This window comes from Notechis scutatus, chromosome 2 (genome assembly GCF_049901735.1).
Source record: "Notechis scutatus isolate UNSWTSFEM ecotype Mainland chromosome 2, rNotScu1.2, whole genome shotgun sequence".
Taxonomy (NCBI): domain Eukaryota; kingdom Metazoa; phylum Chordata; class Lepidosauria; order Squamata; family Elapidae; genus Notechis; species Notechis scutatus.
Genome location: NC_142010.1, coordinates 177076747 through 177097258, shown reverse-complemented (window position 1 = coordinate 177097258; position 20512 = coordinate 177076747). Strand labels below are relative to the sequence as shown.

The window sequence follows — 20512 nt, the reverse complement described above, 5'->3', positions numbered from 1 at the left end:
AGCTCATCCAGGATGGCACATCAATGCGGCAAGAAGGTTTGCTGTGTCTGTTAGCGTAGTGTCCAGAGCATGGAGGCGCTACCAGGAGACAGGCCAGTACATCAGGAGACGTGGAGGAGGCCGTAGGAGGGCAACAACCCAGAATCAGGACCGCTACCTCTGCCTTTGTGCAAGGAGGGACAGGAGGAGAACTGCCAGAGCCCTGCAAAATGACCTCCAGCGGGTCACAAAAGTGCATGTGGCTTCTCAAACGGTCAGAAACAGACTCCATGAGGGTGGTATGAGGGCCCGACGTCCACAGGTGGGGGTTGTGTTTACAGCCCAACACCGTGCAGGACATTTGGCATTTGCCAAAGAACACCAAGATTGGCAAATTCGCCACTGGTGCCCTGTGCTCTTCACAGATGAAAGCAGGTTCACACAGAGCACATGTGACAGACATGATAGGGTCTGGAGATGCCGTGGAGAATGTTCTGCTGCCTGCAATATCCTCCAGCATGACCATTTTGGCAGTGGGTCAGTAATGGTGTGGGGTGGCATTTCTTTAGTGGGCTGCAGAGCCTTCCATGTGCTCGCCAGAGGTAGCCTGACTGCCATTAGGTACCGAGATGAGATCCTCAGACCCCTTGTGAGACCATATGCTTGTGCGTTGGCCCTGGGTTCCTCCTAATGCACAACAATGCTAGACCTCATGTGGCTGGAGTGTGTCAACAGTTCCTGCAAGATGAAGGCATTGATGCTATGGACTGGCCCGCCCGTTCCCCAGACCTGAATCCAATTGAGCACATCTGGGATATCATGTCTCGCTCCATCCACCAATGCCACGTTGCACCACAGACTGTCCAGGAGTTGGGGGATGCTTTAGTCCAGGTGTGGGAGGAGATCCCTCAGGAGACCATCCGCCACCTCATCAGGAGCATGCCCAGGTGTTGTAGGGAGGTCATACAGGCACGTGGAGGCCACACACACTACTGAGCTTCATTTTGACTTGTTTTAAGGACATTACATCAAAATTGGATCAGCCTGTAGTGTTTTTTTTCCACTTTAATTTTAAGTATAACTCCAAATCCAGACCTCCATGGGTTGCTAAATTTGATTTCCATTGATAATTTTTGTGTGATTTTGTTGTCAGCACGTTCAATTATGTAATGAACAAAGTATTTAATAAGAATATTTCATTCATTCAGATCTAGGATGTCTTATTTTTGTGTTCCCTTTATTTTTTTGAGCAGTGTATGTACATGCAGTACAGGGGAAATCACACATTGGAGTATCTAAACAGTTAGCAGATGCCCATTTTTAAGTTGTTACCTTCTGTTCCTTTCTGACCTTGTCTGAGATCCTGGTATGTACAAGATGCTTTTAGACTACAAATCATGCTATTGTTCATCTATTCTGACCCTGAAAAAAGTGGGCCCAATTTTGTTTAGCCCATTCAATATATTATTCCATTCCTTCCCAGAAAGAAAAAAAAAAAAACCTCCATGACCACATTTGCGACATAATGATACTTACTGATAATAAGATGTTGGGTACTGAGTGATACACAAATTATCACCTGTGGGTTTTGCTCTGATGATTACCCATCTGAATAGGAGTTTAAATTCATTCGAGGGGGACAGATACCATTCAGAAGGGTTACAGCTACTGAGGGAAGAGCTTTAATGAAACTCTAGGCATCAAACTGTTGTTCTGTTTACATCTGCAAAAGAATTGTGGGGTAAGAGATGCTTGTAATGTCAAGGTTGATAATTGTGAATAATGATGCTTATAAGATACTAGAGGGAAAAAAAAACAAATTTCTGATTCCTTCATACAGGTACCAACTTGAAATATGAAGATTATAATTTTGCTTCTTTCTCTTTTGGGGCTGACATTCTCCACACCAGTAAGTTATCTTTAAATTTTTTTCATGTGTTTCTTTTGGTGGTGTGCCTTCTTAGCAAGCTGAAAGTGTGTTTTGTATTTCATAAAGCATAGAGCCAGGTTTCACCCTGCCTGATGCCAAACAAACCTCTTCTTTGTAAATCTAAGCTTGTGCAAGCACCAAATCCCTCCCCATCTTTCAAAATTGGAATTTTAATTGTGTAAAATAATTTGGTTCTTTATCTGATTAGCTAGCAAAATCTCATGTATTGATAACTGTAATTTCAAACATTTCTAAATGGAATTTCAGTTTTCTGAAGGCTATTCTGGAATATTTCTCTTCTCCACACATCCTAGGGAGATAAGTACAGATGTCTTTGTTTTACATTGTTGTAGGAAGGAGCACTGGGAGCAAGGCATGTGCTGAATTTTAAGCTTTTTCAAGATTTTGTGCTTTCTTAATGATGTTTGGAGGAGGAAGTTTGCCATTGTTTCTCTTTTAGTTTGTTTTTCAAATAGCTTGTCTGCAGGCAATATATATATGCCTTCTGGGCAGCCTGGAACAATCTTAACCACTGGCTTAAAATGTATAAAATCATCCCACACCTTCTTTTTGAAGGAGAGATGAGGAAATCACACTCTTATAGTCAACTACATCCCTTAGATTTCACATGTGAAAGGTCTGGTGCATTGGGAAATAGCTAAACAATGACAATACTCCATGTCTGTGCATGGGCTTATGTACATGTTCAGAGATAGAAAGTAATAAGATATTCTGCTTGCTGAATTGAAAATGAGAATACTATTTCAGTGTTCTAGGACTATACTTCTTCTTGCGTTTCTATTTTCCTGAAATAAAGTTAGAGGGGGGAAAAAGAGGAATAAAGAGAAGTTGAGAGGAAAAAAAGAGACTGAATCAGAGCCTCCCTGGAGACAAGTCTAAGAAATTGGGGAAAAATATTGGAAGGGTTGAGTTAAACTTATTTAACATCCTTTAAGGAAGGTTTTGTGTGTGTGTATACACACACACACACACACACACATCAAACAAAATACATGTGAAGCTGAACTATAAACAAGGGAGAGAGATACAGTAAAATAGAAAGAAGGTAAAAAGAAAAGAGAAAAGGAGAGACGCAGAGAGGGAGAGAAAATGGTTAGTGATAAAAGAAACCAATAGCAGACAATGTCGATATGCTGAGGAAACATCAAACATTTGAGTCCATATAAGATACCAGGAGTTGAGCAAAACTCAGTTGAACTCCCAGGTGACTTGACTTTCTTTATTCTCTATATATCAGTTTCCCCCAATTTTCTTTTCTCAAAGAAAAAAGTTAAAAGCTTTGTAGGATCACTTTAAGTTGGCCTCCAAGATGCCTCCCATCTCTGTGGCTATGTAACAAGGCAACAAGGAACAAAGTTGGGTCTCAGCAGCTGCTCTGATTAAATAGCAAAAGCTTATATAATGCTTTTATATAAATATATTTTATATATTTAGACATATATGGCTTCACAGTGCTTTATAACCCTCTCTAAGCAATTTACAGAGTCAGCCTATTGCCCCCAACAATCTGGGTCCTCATTTTACCCACCTTGGAAGGATGGAAGGTTGAGTCAACCTTGAGCCTGGTGAGATTCAAATTGCCAAAATCCAGGCAGCCAGCAGTCAGCAGAAGTAGCCTGCAATACTACAATCTAACCACTGCACCACCATGGCTCATCTAATGTTAACTATCAATGATGTTAAATGTTAAATGAAGCAAATGGATGAAAGGACAATTGGAAATGGCCTAGGGAAAGGACATTGATTTGGAAATTAACTTACCTCATACCTCACAGCAATTTACATCTTAGTACCTTTCCTGAGCAATATTGTAGGAAAATAATTTGAAAATTGGTGGGAGCAAATAATTGGCTATGACTATTGGATGTCTTTCAAACTGGTGATTGTCAGTGTAGGAAATCCCAGGAGAATTTCTCAGTACTATATTAAAATGTTTTGGTGATGTGTTGGTAATTTAACAGTTGATGACCCTGTATGATTCTGTTTTACTACTGTTCTTTTAAAGAACCATCAGAAAAGGAGTGGACACTAATTGAGAAATGAATCATATGTTATGTTAATGTTTCTCTGGCAACCAATACAATCTTAATATTGGCTGTGCGTAAATAACTCCCCAGAATATTTATCTGTATAAGGAAGTGCCTGGTAAACAATGTATATCATATATATTTTTTGCACTCAAAGAATGCAAGTAAGGTTTGACTTCTCTGCTTGATTTCATAAGAGTGGTTAATGGAAGGCTTATTTTTCTAGCTCCCTAGCCTTGGACATATCTGTGAGAATGGCGTCGAATTGTTCCTCATAGATGATATAGACCATGCTATACTGAAGTGTTAGGAGGATTCTTTGTAAGAGGCTACTGCAGCAAATCTTAGCCTGAATAATGACTTAGGTGGAAACTAAATTGCTTAAGATTAAGACATATTGGTATGCTTCATTTAGAATTTATGTTCTTTCTCCTCAGATCAACCACATTGGTGGGATTCTGGCTACAAGCAGCAGCAAAGAAGTAAATAACATGGGGGTGACAGTGGGGGAGGCTGTAGGCCTGTTTGTTGCCAAAGCAGTGTGTATTTGCATGTTCATCCATCACATGTTCTGAATTGTTTAATTATCTAGAAAATGTTGACATTATTATGATGTGTAGGTTCCTCTACTTTGGTCTGAACTGCTACCAGTAGTTTCCTTCACCTTGTCTCTTGTTATTGGCCAAACAACAGTCTCTAATGGAGACTCTCATCAGACCTGGTACCTTTTCTCTCAGATCAGAATTAAATCCATGCTCTGAAGGAAACAAGAGAATGATCCAATGTTACAAGATGAATTGGTAAAACCCTGCCAAAGATTTTCCCCACTGCTCCTTTGTGATTCTCTGCTTCCCTTGTCTTTGCAGTACACCATCTAAAGCAGATGAATCAGGAATGGAGGCAGCTGTATTAGTGCCATGGAGAAGGCAGAGCAGCAATAGCATAGCAATGAGACTTATATACCGCCTCACAGTGCTTTACAGCCCTAAGCAGTTTACAGAGTCAGCATATTGCCCCCAACAATTTGGGTTCTCATATTACCCACCTCGGAAGGATGGAAGGCTCAGTCAACCTTGAGCTTGGTGAGATTCGAACTGCCAAATTGCAGGCAGCTGGTAGTCTGGAGAAGTAGCCTGCAGTACTGCATTCTAACCCCCTGCGCCACCATGGCTCTTGAGTAGCCACAAAAAGGCCAAAACTAGTCCAGGACAATTTGGTGCCTAGGGCAGAATATTTCCATAGAATTTTTATCAACTTTCTCACAAATTACCCAAACATGTCATCCATTCAGAAGTTCAGGGTAATCTTGAAGTACATTAGAAGGGAGTATGTATCAGTGCAGGAAGACATTTATTTCAATGGAACTTACACCACATGAATATAAGTGCCTCATGGACCAGATCCTTCTATCTCCCACCAATTCACCAATTCATATAAAATCATGTCACTACTCACTGGTCCAATTTATTTTATGATAGAGCTGTCTCCAGATATGGCATTAGTTTCCATTATTTCCACCCTTCCCTTTCTAAGAATTCCTCTGTTCTATCCATGGAAGGAAAAGAGGAAAAAAGGTTTAAAAATAAATAATTGTGACTGCAACCTTGTAAATCAGCCTTCTCTAAGGTGGCAATCTCCAGATGTTGTGAACGGCAATTTTCCAAGCATGCAGTTAAATCAGTATTGCAATGAGCATTTTGGTTGGGAAGGTTTTGGAATTAGAGGCCCACACAGGTGGAGCATGTCATATTGGGAAAGACGGATGTACGGTGCTGTCTTTGGCATGTTTACTCAAAAGTAAATCTTTATATGTTCAATGAAGTAATTTTAGACTTCCAGCATTAATCCCATAGCTGTTCCTGGAATGTAAGCAGCTGGCTAGCAAAACTGCAGCCAGAATAAGCATATGCAGAACTTCAGGATTTTTTTTTTTCACTTCCTGGGGAAAATTTTTTAATTTATTTGTTTTAATTATTGTTGAAAATTCTGTATAATCAAAGGTACTGATCAAAACTATAGTCCTTTAAGAATCTATTTTAATCATGCTGTTTGTATTCTATTGTATTTATAATTCAATGAAGAATGTTCTAAAGTGAGAAGGTTAAAAAAATATATATTCCACTACTATTCTGCGAACATAATAGATAATTTTCCATCAAAAGGAGCTGTTTTCCAAGCTTAAGTATATACGTGCATAGTAAACAGCTCCAGCACAAGAAAATCTGCAAATAATTATATATCTTAGCAGGCAGCTAACTTACAGCAGTCTGATTATGATGAAATATTAAATCATTGTATGAAAAACTATCTGTGATTCATTTGCCAGATATTACGCCTGTTGCACAGATATATAGCCATCGGTAACACTCCACAGCAAGCTCAGGTATGGCCGTTTTTATTTCTCTTAATGGAAAAACATTGGTTAAAAAAGGTCACATTTTAGCTGTCTTGTGCTGCAATTGTTCTGATATACAGGGCTATAAAATAACAACAATTCTATTTATGATATGAAGCCAAATAACACATTCTGAATAAATAAAATAAGTAAATGCAATAAAAAAACCAAACAATGGGATAAAAACAACACAACAAATAAAAATGAGATAAAATTGGCAAGTAGCTACTGATTAATCTTCTTGCTGGCTTGAAGAAAATAAACTTATTATATGTTTGTTAGGTAATAACTTTTTAAAAAAAACCCAAAACTAATGGCAATCAATTTAGCCTAGAATAGGATGTTCAATCTTGGCAACTTTAAAACTTGTAGACTTCAACTTCCAGAATTCCTCAGCCAGCATGCTTTACTTCTAGAGACTCTTACAACTGAAAACCTTGTTGACTATTGAAAGTCTTATGTACAAAGATACTAAGAGTCTTAGACTAAGAGGGAGAGAATGAAAATACTCTTCGAAATCATGTTAGCAAAGGCAGTTGCTATGATGTATAATACTAATAAAAATTGGAAAATGGATCAGGACTTTGAGATGGAAGTATGCTTTTTATTCTCTGAGAGGACTCTTGTTCTAAAATGTAAATAATCACAAAATCTTAGCCTGATCCTTTCAATTAATTTAAATTAAATTTCAGTATCTAATTGAGTGTGGTATTGGTAGTTAAGACCTTGGATTAAGTTCAGGAAGATAAAAGTTCTAGTCCAGTTTTAGCCATGGAGTTTCCATCAGTAATTTTGGGACTTTCGCCAACTTTCCTGACAAGGTTATTGATGAGGGGATAAAATAAACGAGAAAAGGAAGTGCAACATATGTTGCTTTGGGTTCTGAAGACAAAATATAAATTTAACAAATAAAAGTATTCACCTTATTCCTTTCTAAATTGTAGTCCCGGCAAAGAGCTGTACTGCCTCCAGCAAAGCTGGTTCCAGATCTAAACTTACCAGTAAATCAGCCTCCAAATGTGGTAAGCTAAAAAACAAAATTAATATACCATCATTTTGTTCATTGACACTATCTTTTGAATAGCACTGAAAGGGAAAACCAAAACTCAGCATCCACCTGCTGCTATCTGGGCTCTGTCCAACTAAAATCCTCTTCTTAGTTAGAAGTGGGTTGAAATCTAGGAATTCAGAACTCCATTGACCATTGATGATGAATCTTTGGGGTTTGGCATGACAAAAATTCTCAAAATGCCTAATTTGATTTTGTTGGTGTGTCACATAGATCCTGCCAAATAAAAGAGAAACTTTTTTTTAAATTTCCCCAATCTAGGCTACCCTGCATTTGGCGGCAGTGTAGAGTCTGGAACTTATGTAGAGGCCTAGGTCTCATCTTCAGCCCTAGCACCACCACTGCCACTGGAAATTGTCCCTGTGGCTCAGGGACAATCCTTGCCCAGGATTAGCCATGCACTGCTTACCGCTCCAGGTTGTGTTCTTTTGCTGTTGACAGGCCCTTGTGGCCTACCCTAGGCTTCTCTGGGTCACACGAGGCCTTTGTTCTCGAAGGGCCTTGGAGAATGATCTTCCACAGCCTCTGCAAAAACACAGGCTGTTTTCATGTAGTTTTCAGAGATTCCAGAGGCTATATGAGAGCACACCACGTTCTCATACAGGCTCCAAAGTCCACAGCATCTAAAAATTGTGTGAGAACAGGCGATGCTTTCAAGAATAATTGTTGTATTAGTGAACGCAGGCGTGTCACCTAAAAGGTGGCATGTCACATTTGACACATGTGTTGTAGGTTGGCCACTGCCATTGATGTTTGGTTTGAAATAGAGAATGAAAAAAGATTAGCAGGAACAACTAGAGTATAGAAGGTTAGTTCTCTTCACTATTGCTATGTTTGAATGCATAGAGAGATTCAGAGAAGTTTTGTTAAATTGACAGCAGAAAAATGAACTGGACTAAAATACTGTTTACAAAACTGATCAAGTGTATCAGTTCTCTCCCTCTCTGCTATACAAAGGGGGGGCTACGAATATAAAAATGGTAATATAAAAATCAGTGTCAATTTTATTCGCCACCACAAGACTATGGTTGTCACACCAAATCAGAAGATGGTAGTTATAATTTAGTGGAGAATTTTCTAAAGTCAAAGGGTTTAAAAAATTTCTATCACTATTCTGCAAATATTATAGATAATTTTCTATTAAAAGATGCTGTCCTCCAAGCTAAAATGTATACATGTATGGTAAACAGCTCAAGCACAAATAATTATATATCTTAGTAGGCAGCTAATGTCTAGCCGTCTGATTATGATGAAGGGTTAAAATTATTTTGTGAAAAACTACCTGTGATTTATTACTCTGCAGATATGCTTTCTGTCCCTGAACATTAAAGTGCAAAGTGTGAAGAACTGTTGCTCTAATCCGGGTCTAGCAATTATTATTTTATGCCTTCTGGCTCAGGGTGCTAGAAGCGATTCCAATTGAATTGAATAGCCACGTACAGAATTGCATTAAAACTTTTGCAAGAGTCAGTTTTAAAAACCCATCCATTCTTTGTATTACAGAACTTTCCTGTCCTCAGCCTACCACAGAATCAGGTGTTCCCGATAGATATGAATTATGTAAGTTATTTTCTGCACTAAGCAAGTACAGTATTGTATATGCTTTGTTTTATCGATCAGATGACTGGCAGATCTGGGCTGCAAACATCCCAACAAGTGGATGACAGCAAAAGATAAATTTGAGCTGCTAATGGCCATATAGACTTTTGGAACCCAGATTTTATAGCCCTACATATAGGGCTTTCTTGGCAATGGTTCAGTCATTTTCATTTCTCCATGAGAATGTTACTTTCCCGTGCTATAGACTTGTTATATCAAGTTTGCCTGAATGGTACAGGCAGGTGGTTAGTGGAAGGGGAAAGGAAAGATTGCTGAGCATTCTGCGTTCGGTATCTGTTTTTAAAAAATCAGAATGTTTTTCTATCTTGTCAATGTTAGCAAAATTCTCCAAACTTAAATGAGAGGGGCCAGTTCTAAATTCACCCAGCTTCATGCAGCCACCTACTAGAGAAATTCATTTTGGAACCTTGCAGGATGCTGCTGTTTTCTTACCGCTTCTGCAAATCAAAGAACTAAAACCCTCTTGGCAAGAAAATCGGGATAGGATCACTTCTTGAAGAAAAAGAAGAACGCCACAAGCAGAGAAGAGTCTTTAGCAATATCTAACAGTAGATGCTCTGAGAAGTACTTAGCCAGCAATTGTGACTGCAGTACATGGCAATTACTACAAAATGATGGAGAATCTCTTCAGTATTTAAGAGAGCTCTGACAGTACGGATTGTGTAACCCACAGAGGTTTTTTTAAATAGGATCCTTCTTATAGGCACCATCCAGCATGTAATGGATTTTCAATAAAGAGGAGACGTTTGAATAAGGGAACTATTTTCCCCACTGTCATTTTTGGAAATCCAAGTAATATTGGGTTTCCACTCAGTGGAATGCAGGATTCTGTTTTGTATCTGCTCTGCTTCCCATGGACAATTGAAAGGATTATTATTTGCAAAAGTTTGAGATCAAGCTGCCTATAAACATTCTGTCTGTCTGTCTGTCTATCTGCCTATCATCTATATCATGTTTAAGAACTGCCCATTTCTGGGGGATATACTGTACAATAAAATATTAAAAGCATAACAATGGTAAATAATATTCAAAAGAGGCAAGAAACATTTTAATGTTTCTTCTCACATTAAGGCTCTTGCCTTCTTGGAGTCAAAACAGGAGCCCCCACACTCCTTTTTTAACACTTTTGAAGACAAAAGGATGCCTTTGTGATTATGCCCTATTTGTAAACTACATCTCGGATGGCATTCATGATGAATAGTTATGCAGTACTCTTCCTGTTCTATTGGTTTAGAATCTGTAAATTTCTTTTGTTTCATAATAATTTTAATAATTTTAAATTTAATAATGTAATATAATAATGATTATAATGCTCCTAAAAGGCCTGAAGTACCAGGTTGGGGGCAGATCTTCCAGGAAAAAAAAAATCTACTGACGTGGTTGCTAAGAGACAACACTGACTTGATGGCATGTAATCAGTCAATGAATAAGGGAGAAATCAATCAATAAATCCTGTAAACATAGATGGGGGGGATTCTGATATAAGAAAGGCGATAATAAAGATACAAGAAGGACACTGGAAGTGATACATTTCCACAGGAATTGGAAAAAGTAGATAAAAGAACAGCCATGATGGTAGAATACATAACTGGAATCATTCATCAGATTTCGGTGGATTAAAATAATTCCCTTGCAAGAGCAAAAGATGGACATTTTACAATGAACCAGCCAACTAAGAAAATATAAATGAATTCAGAGAGGCAGGCTTTTCTAGTTTCTCATTTAGTATCCAACTAAATCAGTACTAATAGCATTAAATGGCTCTTAAACAGCACTTTCATGCAAGTAGCATTTTTTTTCCAGCTGTACAACAGTCCCCATCTCCAACCACCAGGATTTATTGTCAGGGATGGTTAGAATGTGAATCCAGATGTGTAACATCTGGAAGGTCACAGGGTTCTTACCCTGTTTTGTTGGTAGAATATGAAGTTTTCAGACATTGCAGAACAACCAATCCTTAACTTCGGTGCCAAAATCCCGGTGCTTTGCCTGACAGTTGAAACATCAGTGATGTGTGAGTGGGAAACACTACATTTCTTGCTCAGGATCATGGTGGTAAAACTGTTGTCCTTCTCTTGTGCTATATTTGACATTAGAAAGAAACAAAAATATTATTTATGTTGAAGATTTTAATCATGTCACCCAACGCAAAGGGAATTGCTTTCTTTCTTTCTGTGATTTCTTTCTAATCATGTTCTAATCCACTTTCCATGCAGCTTTCTTCTCTCCTAGGAATATTATCCACATTGCCTATAGTTGGTGGGGGAATGACTGTACCACAGCAGCTACCTCCAGGGCAAGCAGTGAGTATTTTATAACTCCTCTAAAAATCCAGGTTGGCTAATATCCTTGTCTGTTTCCACTGTTCACCTTTCTCCATTTTGAAACCTAACTAAGTCAGCAATCATAGGAAGCAAATACTTTCCAGACGTAGACATTGGATAGTAAACATAAATAACTTTCTTAATTTCCTTAAATCAGTGTCTGTGATCATCTGTGTCTATATGCGGTGTATATTCACACCCTATTACTTTGCATGTCCCAAAGGTGGTTTTTCAAGATGCAACTGGACTTTCTTGGTTTTTCTTTGAAGACGTTTCACTTGTCACCCAAGAAGCTTCTTCAGCTCTGACAGAATAGCCATTCCATTCCCCACTATCCTGTCGGAGCTGAAGAAGCTTCTTGGATGAGAAGCGAAATATCTTCAAAGAAAAAACAGAAAGTGCCGTTGCCTCTTGAAAAAGCACCTTTGGGACTACCATGACCTGGATGACTGAGAATCTGCATAATGGTTTAATATTAAATGCAATACATTTTTTTTCAGAGAGTTAATAACTTACAGAAAGGCAAATAATGGTTGTAGGAGAGAAAAGCTAAAGGAAGAGAATAGGCAGTCTGTGATTTTCCAAAACAATTTGTCTAGTTTCCATCTGCTCCAGATATCAAAGGAATCAAAGGGTTATTTGGAGTGGTAGTTTAAATATTGAGAAGGTTGCACCTATGTAGCCTTCATTGCAATCTGATTTCCTATGGCTCATTTTCCCCCAATGTTGGCTGAAGCTGGTAGGAATTGGAGTCAAACTGATTGGAGAAAGTTGAGGTGCAAGAGAATGAGCATTATACTACCATTACGGGGGGTGGGGGGGTGGGGGGGAGGAAGTCCAAGCAGAATTGTCATACTGGCTACATTGATTTTGTTAACTTAAATATGTTTGTGGAAAGAGTAACTTAAAGTGAATCTAAAGAAAGGCTGACTAGTGATCCAAAGGATTACAAGGTTAGACTAGAAGCATGTTTTACAAATACTGAATAGCTGAATAACTAAAAGACAAACTACCCCAAAAGCCAATTCCTCCTTCAGTCTTACTGCAGTTAACTAAAGGTGTGACATACACACAGTTATTACTACTTGTCTTGCAGATGCTGCCAATTATAGTTACACAGATGGGACCACAGGTAAGAAGTGAGACAGAAAGTCTGCTTGAGAATTTCAGGCTCTTTTTTGTTGTTGTTGCATAATGAATAGTTTTGCTTTTTTGAAGTAGATGTCTGGCTTGTTTTTGCTGGAACAACAGTGCTTATTCAATCATTTATTGGAAATGTCCATAGCCTGAAGTGGATATGAATAAATTGTGAAATCATTTAATTTAACCCTTTTCCAATGGAGGAAAAATGGTCCAGTTGTGATCCTTATGACTGGCTATCCAGACATTCTTTGCCATGCCCAATATCTCAATTCCTAGCATCTGCAAGTGGGTCTAGAAAAGCAACCAGCTTTTCTCTGAAACATCTGGAGCAACCAGCTTTTTTTATCTTAATGGGACCGAATGAAATGGAACAGTGGCCTGGCTTAGTACGAAACAACTTTCTCCCACATTCCTACCATGTGTGAAACGCACATGGAAAGACAATGCAATGGACTTCTTTTCTTCAGCATCATATCTGACAGGGTATCTTTTTCCAGGGTGGTCAGGACTTTTAAAAAATGAGGAACTGGAGCATCATTTATGGTGTTGCTAACAGGCTTGACTGAAGTCCATTTCAGACCTTGATTTCACAAGAAATGGATTTATCTATCCTTCACTAATCCACTTCAAAGCAGTATTGAACTAAACATATTTGTGCTCTTTGGACTAATCTCATGAAATCACTGTGGTGACAACTATTTAGCATTAACAAAACCAATTCTTAATTTTTAAAAATAAATAAATAAGAGGATTTAGGTTCTTTTAGGAAAGGTATTTGGACTCAAGGGCCACAGAGCACTTCCAGAGGGTCCTTCAATTATGCAAATAATTTCCCATTTTGTGGGATGTCTGGCTTTAAGGGGTTTAATGGAAAAAGTGTTTTAGAAGTTTTGCTTTTGCTTAAGAGTTCTGGTGGTGCAATGGTAAGACTGCAGTATTGCAAGCTAATTCTGCTGGCTGCCAAGGGTTCAATGCTCACCAGGTCAAGGTGGACTCACACTTCTATCCTTCTGAGGTTGATAAAATGAAGTCCCAGATTGTTGAGGGCAATAGGCTGACTCTGCAAACTGCTTAGAGAGGATTGTAAAGCACCGTGAAGCATTGTTTAGGTCTTAGTGCTATTGCTATTGCTTTCTTAGAACAATCAGAATAAAGCAAAATCCAACAAAAGGGCCAAAAACCTTAGATGTTCTGTAGCATGTGGCTGTGGGAGGGTTGTGTGTAGCCCCAGATTGCTCTCCCACATATAACATCCATGGGGAAGGATGTGGAAAAGTACAGAGGTGGTCTTGGAGAAGGAAATATGAGCTTGTGGAATAGATAGCAAGGAGTGAGGAAATCAATCAAGGTTGCCCTGTCTTGATTATGTTTAGTATTAAAATGGAGAGAAACAAACTCTTAGGCTTTCAATATCCTGTTAATATACCATATGATACTAAAATTGTGCATTCTTGTAGAGTCTGATTCCAGACCTAGCCTATCACAAAGATCTTATTGAAGGTGTGTGTGTGTGAAAAGATCTACAGGATGGTGGGCCTGGTTTCATTATTAAAGGTGTGGAGCTTTGATTGCTATTCCATGCCCATAATCCTGTAGATTTTGGAACACCTATTTTGGACACCCCTGTATCTGCTGTAATAAGACTATGCATCATCATCATCATCATCATCATCGTCATCATCATCAGCAGCAGCAGCAGCAGCACCAGCAGCAGCAGCATTTTTATAAACTTTTTAGAAATCATTGTTCCATGCCCTTAATGTTTATTTATTCCATTCTGCTCCCTCAAACCCGCATTTTCTGATTGGTATTCTAGGGTGCAGTGCTCAGCTCTGAGGAAATGGTAAATAATTTACTAACATATTTCTATTTTCATGGGATCATTCAGAATCATCACCAGCCCAATTCCAAACCATCCAGACTGTGTGATAGATTTACAGTTTCTATGCCTTCTTCACAGGGTCAGACAAAATGCCAATAGGGGACCAAGGACCTCACCAATTCACGTTGGTGAGGCGAGGATATTTCATTTGGGTTCTTATCAAAACATTAGGCCTTCCTTCCTTCCTTCCTTCCTTCCTTCCTTCCTTCCTTCCTTCCTTCCTTCCTTCCTTCCCTCTTTCCTTTCCTTTTCTTCTCTTCCCTTCCCTTCCTTTCCCTTCCCTTCCTTCTTTCCTCCCTCTCCCTCCCTCCTTCCTTCTTCCTTCCTTCCTTCCCTTCCTTCTTTCTTTCCTCCCTCCCTCCCTCCCTCCCTCCTTCCTTCTTTCCTCGTCTGCTTTAGAGTTTATACTACAGTTTGAAGAGACAAAACAGGAAGACAAAAGATAGTACAGATTTGTATACAATTTTACAGAAGCTAATTTAGATATATGGGTGTAAATCTAGAAATAGTTGCTAAAACTTTGGCTGGTCATTTAAAAATAGTATACACGAACAAGGCTTGTTCTATACCTTTCAGGGTCTTGCTTTGTCCTTGAATGGTTCTCTTGAGAATTTGCATTTAGACTGGGAAGCCCTTTAAGTGGAGAATGTTTTCAATAGGATTGTTATCCTTTAACACAGGGCTCTCCAGCCTTGGCAACTTTAAGACTTGTGGACTTCAACTCTCAGAATTCCTCAGCCAGCTTTGCTGGCTGAGGAATTCTTGGAATTGAAGTCCACAAGTCTTAAAGTTATAGGGTGGGAGACCCCTGCTTTAACAAGTAGGGCTCAGGAATTCCTTGCATTTTTTAAATGGAGGAGTAATACTACTCTACATTCTCTGTCTTTTCATCCTTTTCTCCTCCGTCTTTCTCTATAATGTCCAAAGTACTCCATGAGATCTTTTAACTTCTTGATACATATTCTCTTTTTGCCTTGGCAGTCACCTTCACAGTTTTTCACTGGACTTCTCATTCCTGGCATGCAAGGCGCTATGTTCCCTTCAGGCCAAGCTGAACCCCCTCCTGAAGCTCAAGATGGATTTCTTCCAGTGGTCCAGGCCAATCCTGAAGGCACAGCAGCAGGCATCCAGAAGGTCTTCCCCACAGCCACTGATGGACTGAATGAGATTCCAGGGGAGTTGTACCCAACTCCCTCTGGCTTCAGACAGCCAGACACCGGGACAAGTGGCCTGTTTGTTGAACCAACTGCGGACATCAATATGGAACCAAGTGAGCTTCGGGAACCACCCACCTCTCTCGTAAAATTCGATATGAGTAATACGCAGAGCCCTCACAATCTCTCTCAACAACTTGTGAGAGGAGACAGACACATACCAATAAACACTGTGTCTAGTAAGCCCCTGAATTTGCCCTGACAGCAGCTTTTCAATTCGGGCTAGAAGTGGCGAGGAGCCCTTTTTATTTTGGGTTTAAGAAATAAAAGCATGATTTCTTCAAAAGATGTGGGCATTTCCAGATCAGACATTCAAAACAACTACAGCAGAATCTAATTCCAGTGTCAGATCTTAATAATCTGGAATTTTTTTATTTTATAAGAAAAAAAATAAAGCTTCATATTTATTCCTTAGCAACATATGTGGCCAGTTTAGTACTCTACATAACCATGGCTATAAACTAGTTTTCTCCAAACTCGCACCTTTTAGATAATATATACTAAGTGCCTGAACCTGCATGGTTTTTAAAAAGATTAAGTAGCACTCTATGCACAAAGGCAGAACTCTCTGCTCCAGACATGTGTGAAAGAGGAAGTGGAGTAATTTTTAAAAAATGAATAGCAAATAGCCCATGCTGCCCAACCCTTTTCCAGATCATATTGAGTATTAGAGTTCATATTAACATTTCAACATGTTTCTTCTTTGTGCCTTCCCACTACTGTTTTACTTTTACCTGACTCTTTTTTTGGTCTTTTTTTTTTTTGGTCTTCCATGCAAATTCCAAAGTAGGACAATTTCAATGTCAATGAGAGTGATTATATTCCCCTTCCCCTTAGCTGAGCTATATGATTATTTTTCCAACTGGATATATAACCTGGAACAAAACTTTATGTACCATAATGTCTTATTAAAAAAGAAAGAAAAGATTGCCATGTGAATGAATTCTATTAAGCCCATTCAAATAATTAGAGGGTGTTAATTAACCACTTAATTATATTCCATGGTTTGATCTGATGGGGGCATACCATGCCATCAATTTTCTGTTTTTTCCCCCTTGAGAATCTAATTGTGCCATGCTATATATTTTGCATTTTTGCTGACAATGCATTATGAACATTATATCAATAAACGTATTTTCCAATGCAATTACAATGTCTTTGAAATTTCTCTTTGAGTCCCATTTATGGCTACAATCATTATACTTTTCCCCTGAACTATTTATCTGATGATAGTACAGGACAGACAGTTGGCACCAAGGTCACTGTATGTATGTATGTATGTATGTATGTATGTATGTATGTATGTATGTATGTATGTATGTATTCGTTTACTTATTTATTCTGTTTATGGTTGCCCACCTAAATCAATGACTCTGGGTGGCTTAGAGTTCAAAAATATATTACATTTAAAGCTCTAAAACATTTTAAAAAAACAACACACAATAAAAACATCCACAATAAATCTACACAGTAGCTGAGATACATAATCAGTTAGCAATAAAGCTAGGAAACAGGGCCCTTGACATATTCAGCATCCCAGGTTGGGGGAACATAACCAGGTTTTGTTACAATATAATGATATTACATTATTACAATATAACAATACAACATGGCCACAGTTTTGTTACAACTTCTAACATGAAATTTGTGCCAATATCTGTGACAATGTCCACTGACCATTTTATCATAGCAAACATATCTGCTTGAGACACAGTCCGAATTTGAGCCACACCACTCACAGCCACAGGATGGCATAATATAAGTCAAGGCAGCACTTGGCCTGGGTAATTTCAAATAGCATTTAGACTTATATACCGTTTCCCACAGCCCTCTCTAAGCAGTTTACAGAGTCAGCATATTGCCCCCAACTCTTTGGGTTCTCATTTTACTGACCTCAGAAGGATGGAAGGTTGAGTCAACCTTGAGCCAGTGAAAATTGAACTGCTGGGCAGTCAGCAGAATTAGCCTGCAGTACTGCGTTCTAACCACTGTGCTATCACAGCTGATGATGGATTGGTCCATGATATTCTCTGTATGCTGACCTTGATCACAGAATTTCACATAGGCAATTACATCCTACGTTCTTCTCAGTAGAATCTTTGAATCAGTCTCCCTTTGATACTGCAGTTTCATTTGGGTAGTCCTAAATCAAACTCAGCTTCCTCAAGTAAAATTGGGTGGGTGCCATAAGCAATCTATAAGGCTTACATTTCTTCTTCCTTCTCCTTTCTCCCTCCCCTTCTCTCTCAATAGAAGGGCATCTTTCACAATGTTCTGGAATTCTTGGGCTCTTATAAGGTGAAAAGTCACTCTCTGCTAATATTAAGACTGTGGCTAGATTTACCTCACCATCATGTGCATCATGGAAGGCTTCCATCATAGCAACAACATCACAACTGTTCTTCCTATCAGCCTTAGCCCCTGGGTTTGTTCTGAGGAGGGGAGATCTCAATAAGGGGTTTCTTTCCTTTCCTGGAGTTATTTAGTAAATTGTCTACTCAGGACAAGCTCTTGCAGGGAATGGATTGAAGATATTAATCCTCTGAAGGGTTATCTGTTTCTGGATCATGTGAGCATTGTTTTAATGAGAAATTTCCCTTTACAATAATGCAGGCTTAGAAATAAACACATGAGAATAAGGTTATTTGGGAAAGATCTAAATAACCACTTGAATAACCACTCTGAATTTCAAATAAAACCAGCAAAATCACCTTAATTTTATTTGCAAGTTATGGGCTTCATCAGGTTCTTGAACCTAAGTTTATATATTCTAAATATTTGTTTAGATGTTATTACACAGTAGTCTTCTTTTGTCAAAGCAGAAAACCTGCTTCTTAGAGAAGATAATCTATTGTCTTGTCCAATTAAAGAGTACATTTTTCCCCTGATGTTGAAGACTTTGCTGGTTTTCTAGTGCATCTTATTTTGTGCATGGTTTAGTTTCTATAAGCTTTTTGTTTGGCCATAATTCAGCCATGTATAAAGGCTGTTCACCTAAGTATGTAATCATTACATTCTCATTTAAGACAAGCAGCTACCTTGTAGCATAAACTTTCTTAGAAGTATTGGATAGAGGGGTCCCAAGTATGCAGATCATATAAAGAATAATGGATGCCGATTGCCATCTTTGTTATACATTTCCCCATATAATACTATAAATCTGAACCACTAGTATCCATCAGGCCACATAAATTAGACCATGAATTTTGAAAGAGACACATACTTAATTCTTTTTCATTTTAACAGATAAGAGATAATGTGGGTATGCAGATGCCAGGATATTTGAATGGAAGTGTGTTATTCCTGGAGCTGCCCTAAGATGATGGGGATGTTGTAGTTGGTTCTGAAGGTGGAATCAGGTAGAATGTTACTTGGAAGAGTTATAAATTAATATTAAAGAGAAGACAATTTGTCCAGACTCCAGCTCAGGAGCACCTAGCTAACTTATTTTGAAGGGTGTCACTAAATTAAAGGAACAAGAGTCAGAAAAATATGGCGGCATTATTCCCGACCGACTAACCACTTCTACCAATCATCATTATCATTATAGGAAGGCTGAAACTTGCTTGTTAGGTGGATGTTTAAAGCATAAAGGACATGTTCCAATTGTTTGTTTGCTCACCCAACTGCCTTCCATTGTTGGGACTAGGAATGGAATGTATTATTCTCATGGCAGTAACTAAGCACATATGCATGTCAGTATTTCATTCTAGTAAGGATAGGTAGCTCTTGCTCTCAAGGTTACAGTCTACACTGATGCAGCACAGAAAGGAAACAGGAAGGAAAAAGAAAGCGAGCTTCAGCCTTCCTATTGTTGTGGTTCGCTGGCAATCTGTGCAGATGGCAGTGGAACCAGACAGTGGGGAACAACGAAGACCAGTCCGGGAGTCGGACGAGGGTCCTGCATCAGATGCAGAGAAGGGGCCAGGAGTGGGGTGCTGACTCCAGAGTCTGGCGGCAGCGAGGCAGAGGAACAAGGGGAGCCTGTTCCCAGTGTGCGTGTGTGCAGAGCTGCTAGAAGGCAAGAGCAGCTAAGACAAAAGGGCGACTTGGGAATAAGGCTTGGAAGTGATTGCCCCTCCCCTAAGGTATAAAGGAAGGGCAAAGGTAGAGAAAGCTTTGCAGGAAGCAAAGTCATTCATTCTGTTCAGATTAAACCTTGAAGCTCTGTGTGGACTTTGTACTTTGTTTGGGTTTTTTTGTTTGTTTGTTTTTTAATTTGGCACTTTAGTTGTTGGCAGCAATACAAAGAAGAGAAATGTGGGTGCTTAGGGAGCCTCTGTGGCACAGTGGTTAGAGTGCAGTACTGCAAGCTATTTCTGTTGCAGCCAGTTGCCTACAATTTGGCAGTTCAAATCCCATCAGGCTCAAGATTGACTCAGCCTTCCATCCTTCCAAGGTGGGTAAAATGAGGACCCAGATTGTTGGGGGCAATAGGCTGACGCTGTAAAACCTCTTAGAGAGGGCTGTAAAGCACTATAAAGCGGTATATAAGTCTAAGTGCTATTGCTATTATCTCAAGGCACATAACTCCCAGTGTTGAAATAAAACAAGAGTTATTTGGACTAAGCGTGTGCTTAATTATGTTCTCAGGAAGCCTTGGTAAGAACACCTATAATGATTTGTGGCACCAACGTGCCTACTGTCCCTGTCCTATTGTTTCTTGTTATTTTTCTTATATGTATCCATTTAATGTATTCATAACTATGTTTATACTTATAATCGCTTGACAAAACAATCAAACAAACAAACAAATAAATAAAGTGGATTGTTTAGATCAGGGATCCCCAAGCCCTGGGCCACAGACCAGTACCAGTCTGTGGCCTGTTAGGCCTGTTAGGAACCAGGCCACACAGTTGGAAATGAGCAGCAGGTGAACGAGCAAAGCTTAATCTGTATTTGCAGGTA

The 20512-nt window shown here is 39.0% G+C and overlaps 1 protein-coding gene across 3 annotated transcripts; it reads left to right on the top strand.

The window, feature by feature from the left end:
• Positions 1-1602: 1602 nt before the first annotated feature.
• On the top strand, positions 1603-16751 carry AMTN (amelotin). Of its 3 annotated transcripts, XM_026672852.2 has the most exons (10): positions 1603-1720; positions 1820-1888; positions 4395-4439; positions 6284-6340; positions 7297-7374; positions 8925-8981; positions 11258-11344; positions 12462-12497; positions 14325-14351; positions 15372-16751. In XM_026672852.2, the coding sequence occupies exons 2-10, from the start codon at positions 1835-1837 to the stop codon at positions 15804-15806; spliced, it is 876 nt and encodes a 291-aa protein (XP_026528637.1). In that variant the 5' UTR covers positions 1603-1720; positions 1820-1834; the 3' UTR covers positions 15807-16751. The 3 variants fall into 3 exon arrangements, with proteins under 3 accessions (XP_026528637.1, XP_087813609.1, XP_087813608.1); XM_087957483.1 differs by lacking the exon at positions 4395-4439; XM_087957482.1 differs by lacking the exon at positions 14325-14351.
• Positions 16752-20512: the final 3761 nt, after the last annotated feature.

What these genes read in the sequence shown, in the direction of transcription:
- AMTN (XM_026672852.2), top strand. Translation starts at nt 1,835, where the DNA reads ATGAAGATTATAATTTTGCTTCTTTCTCTTTTGGGGCTGACATTCTCC. An exon ending in CTACAAGCAGCAGCAAAGAA is followed by an intron (nt 4,440 to 6,283) that starts GTAAATAACATG and finishes TTCATTTGCCAG; the next exon opens with ATATTACGCCTGTTGCACAG. An exon ending in ACACTCCACAGCAAGCTCAG is followed by an intron (nt 6,341 to 7,296) that starts GTATGGCCGTTT and finishes TCTAAATTGTAG; the next exon opens with TCCCGGCAAAGAGCTGTACT.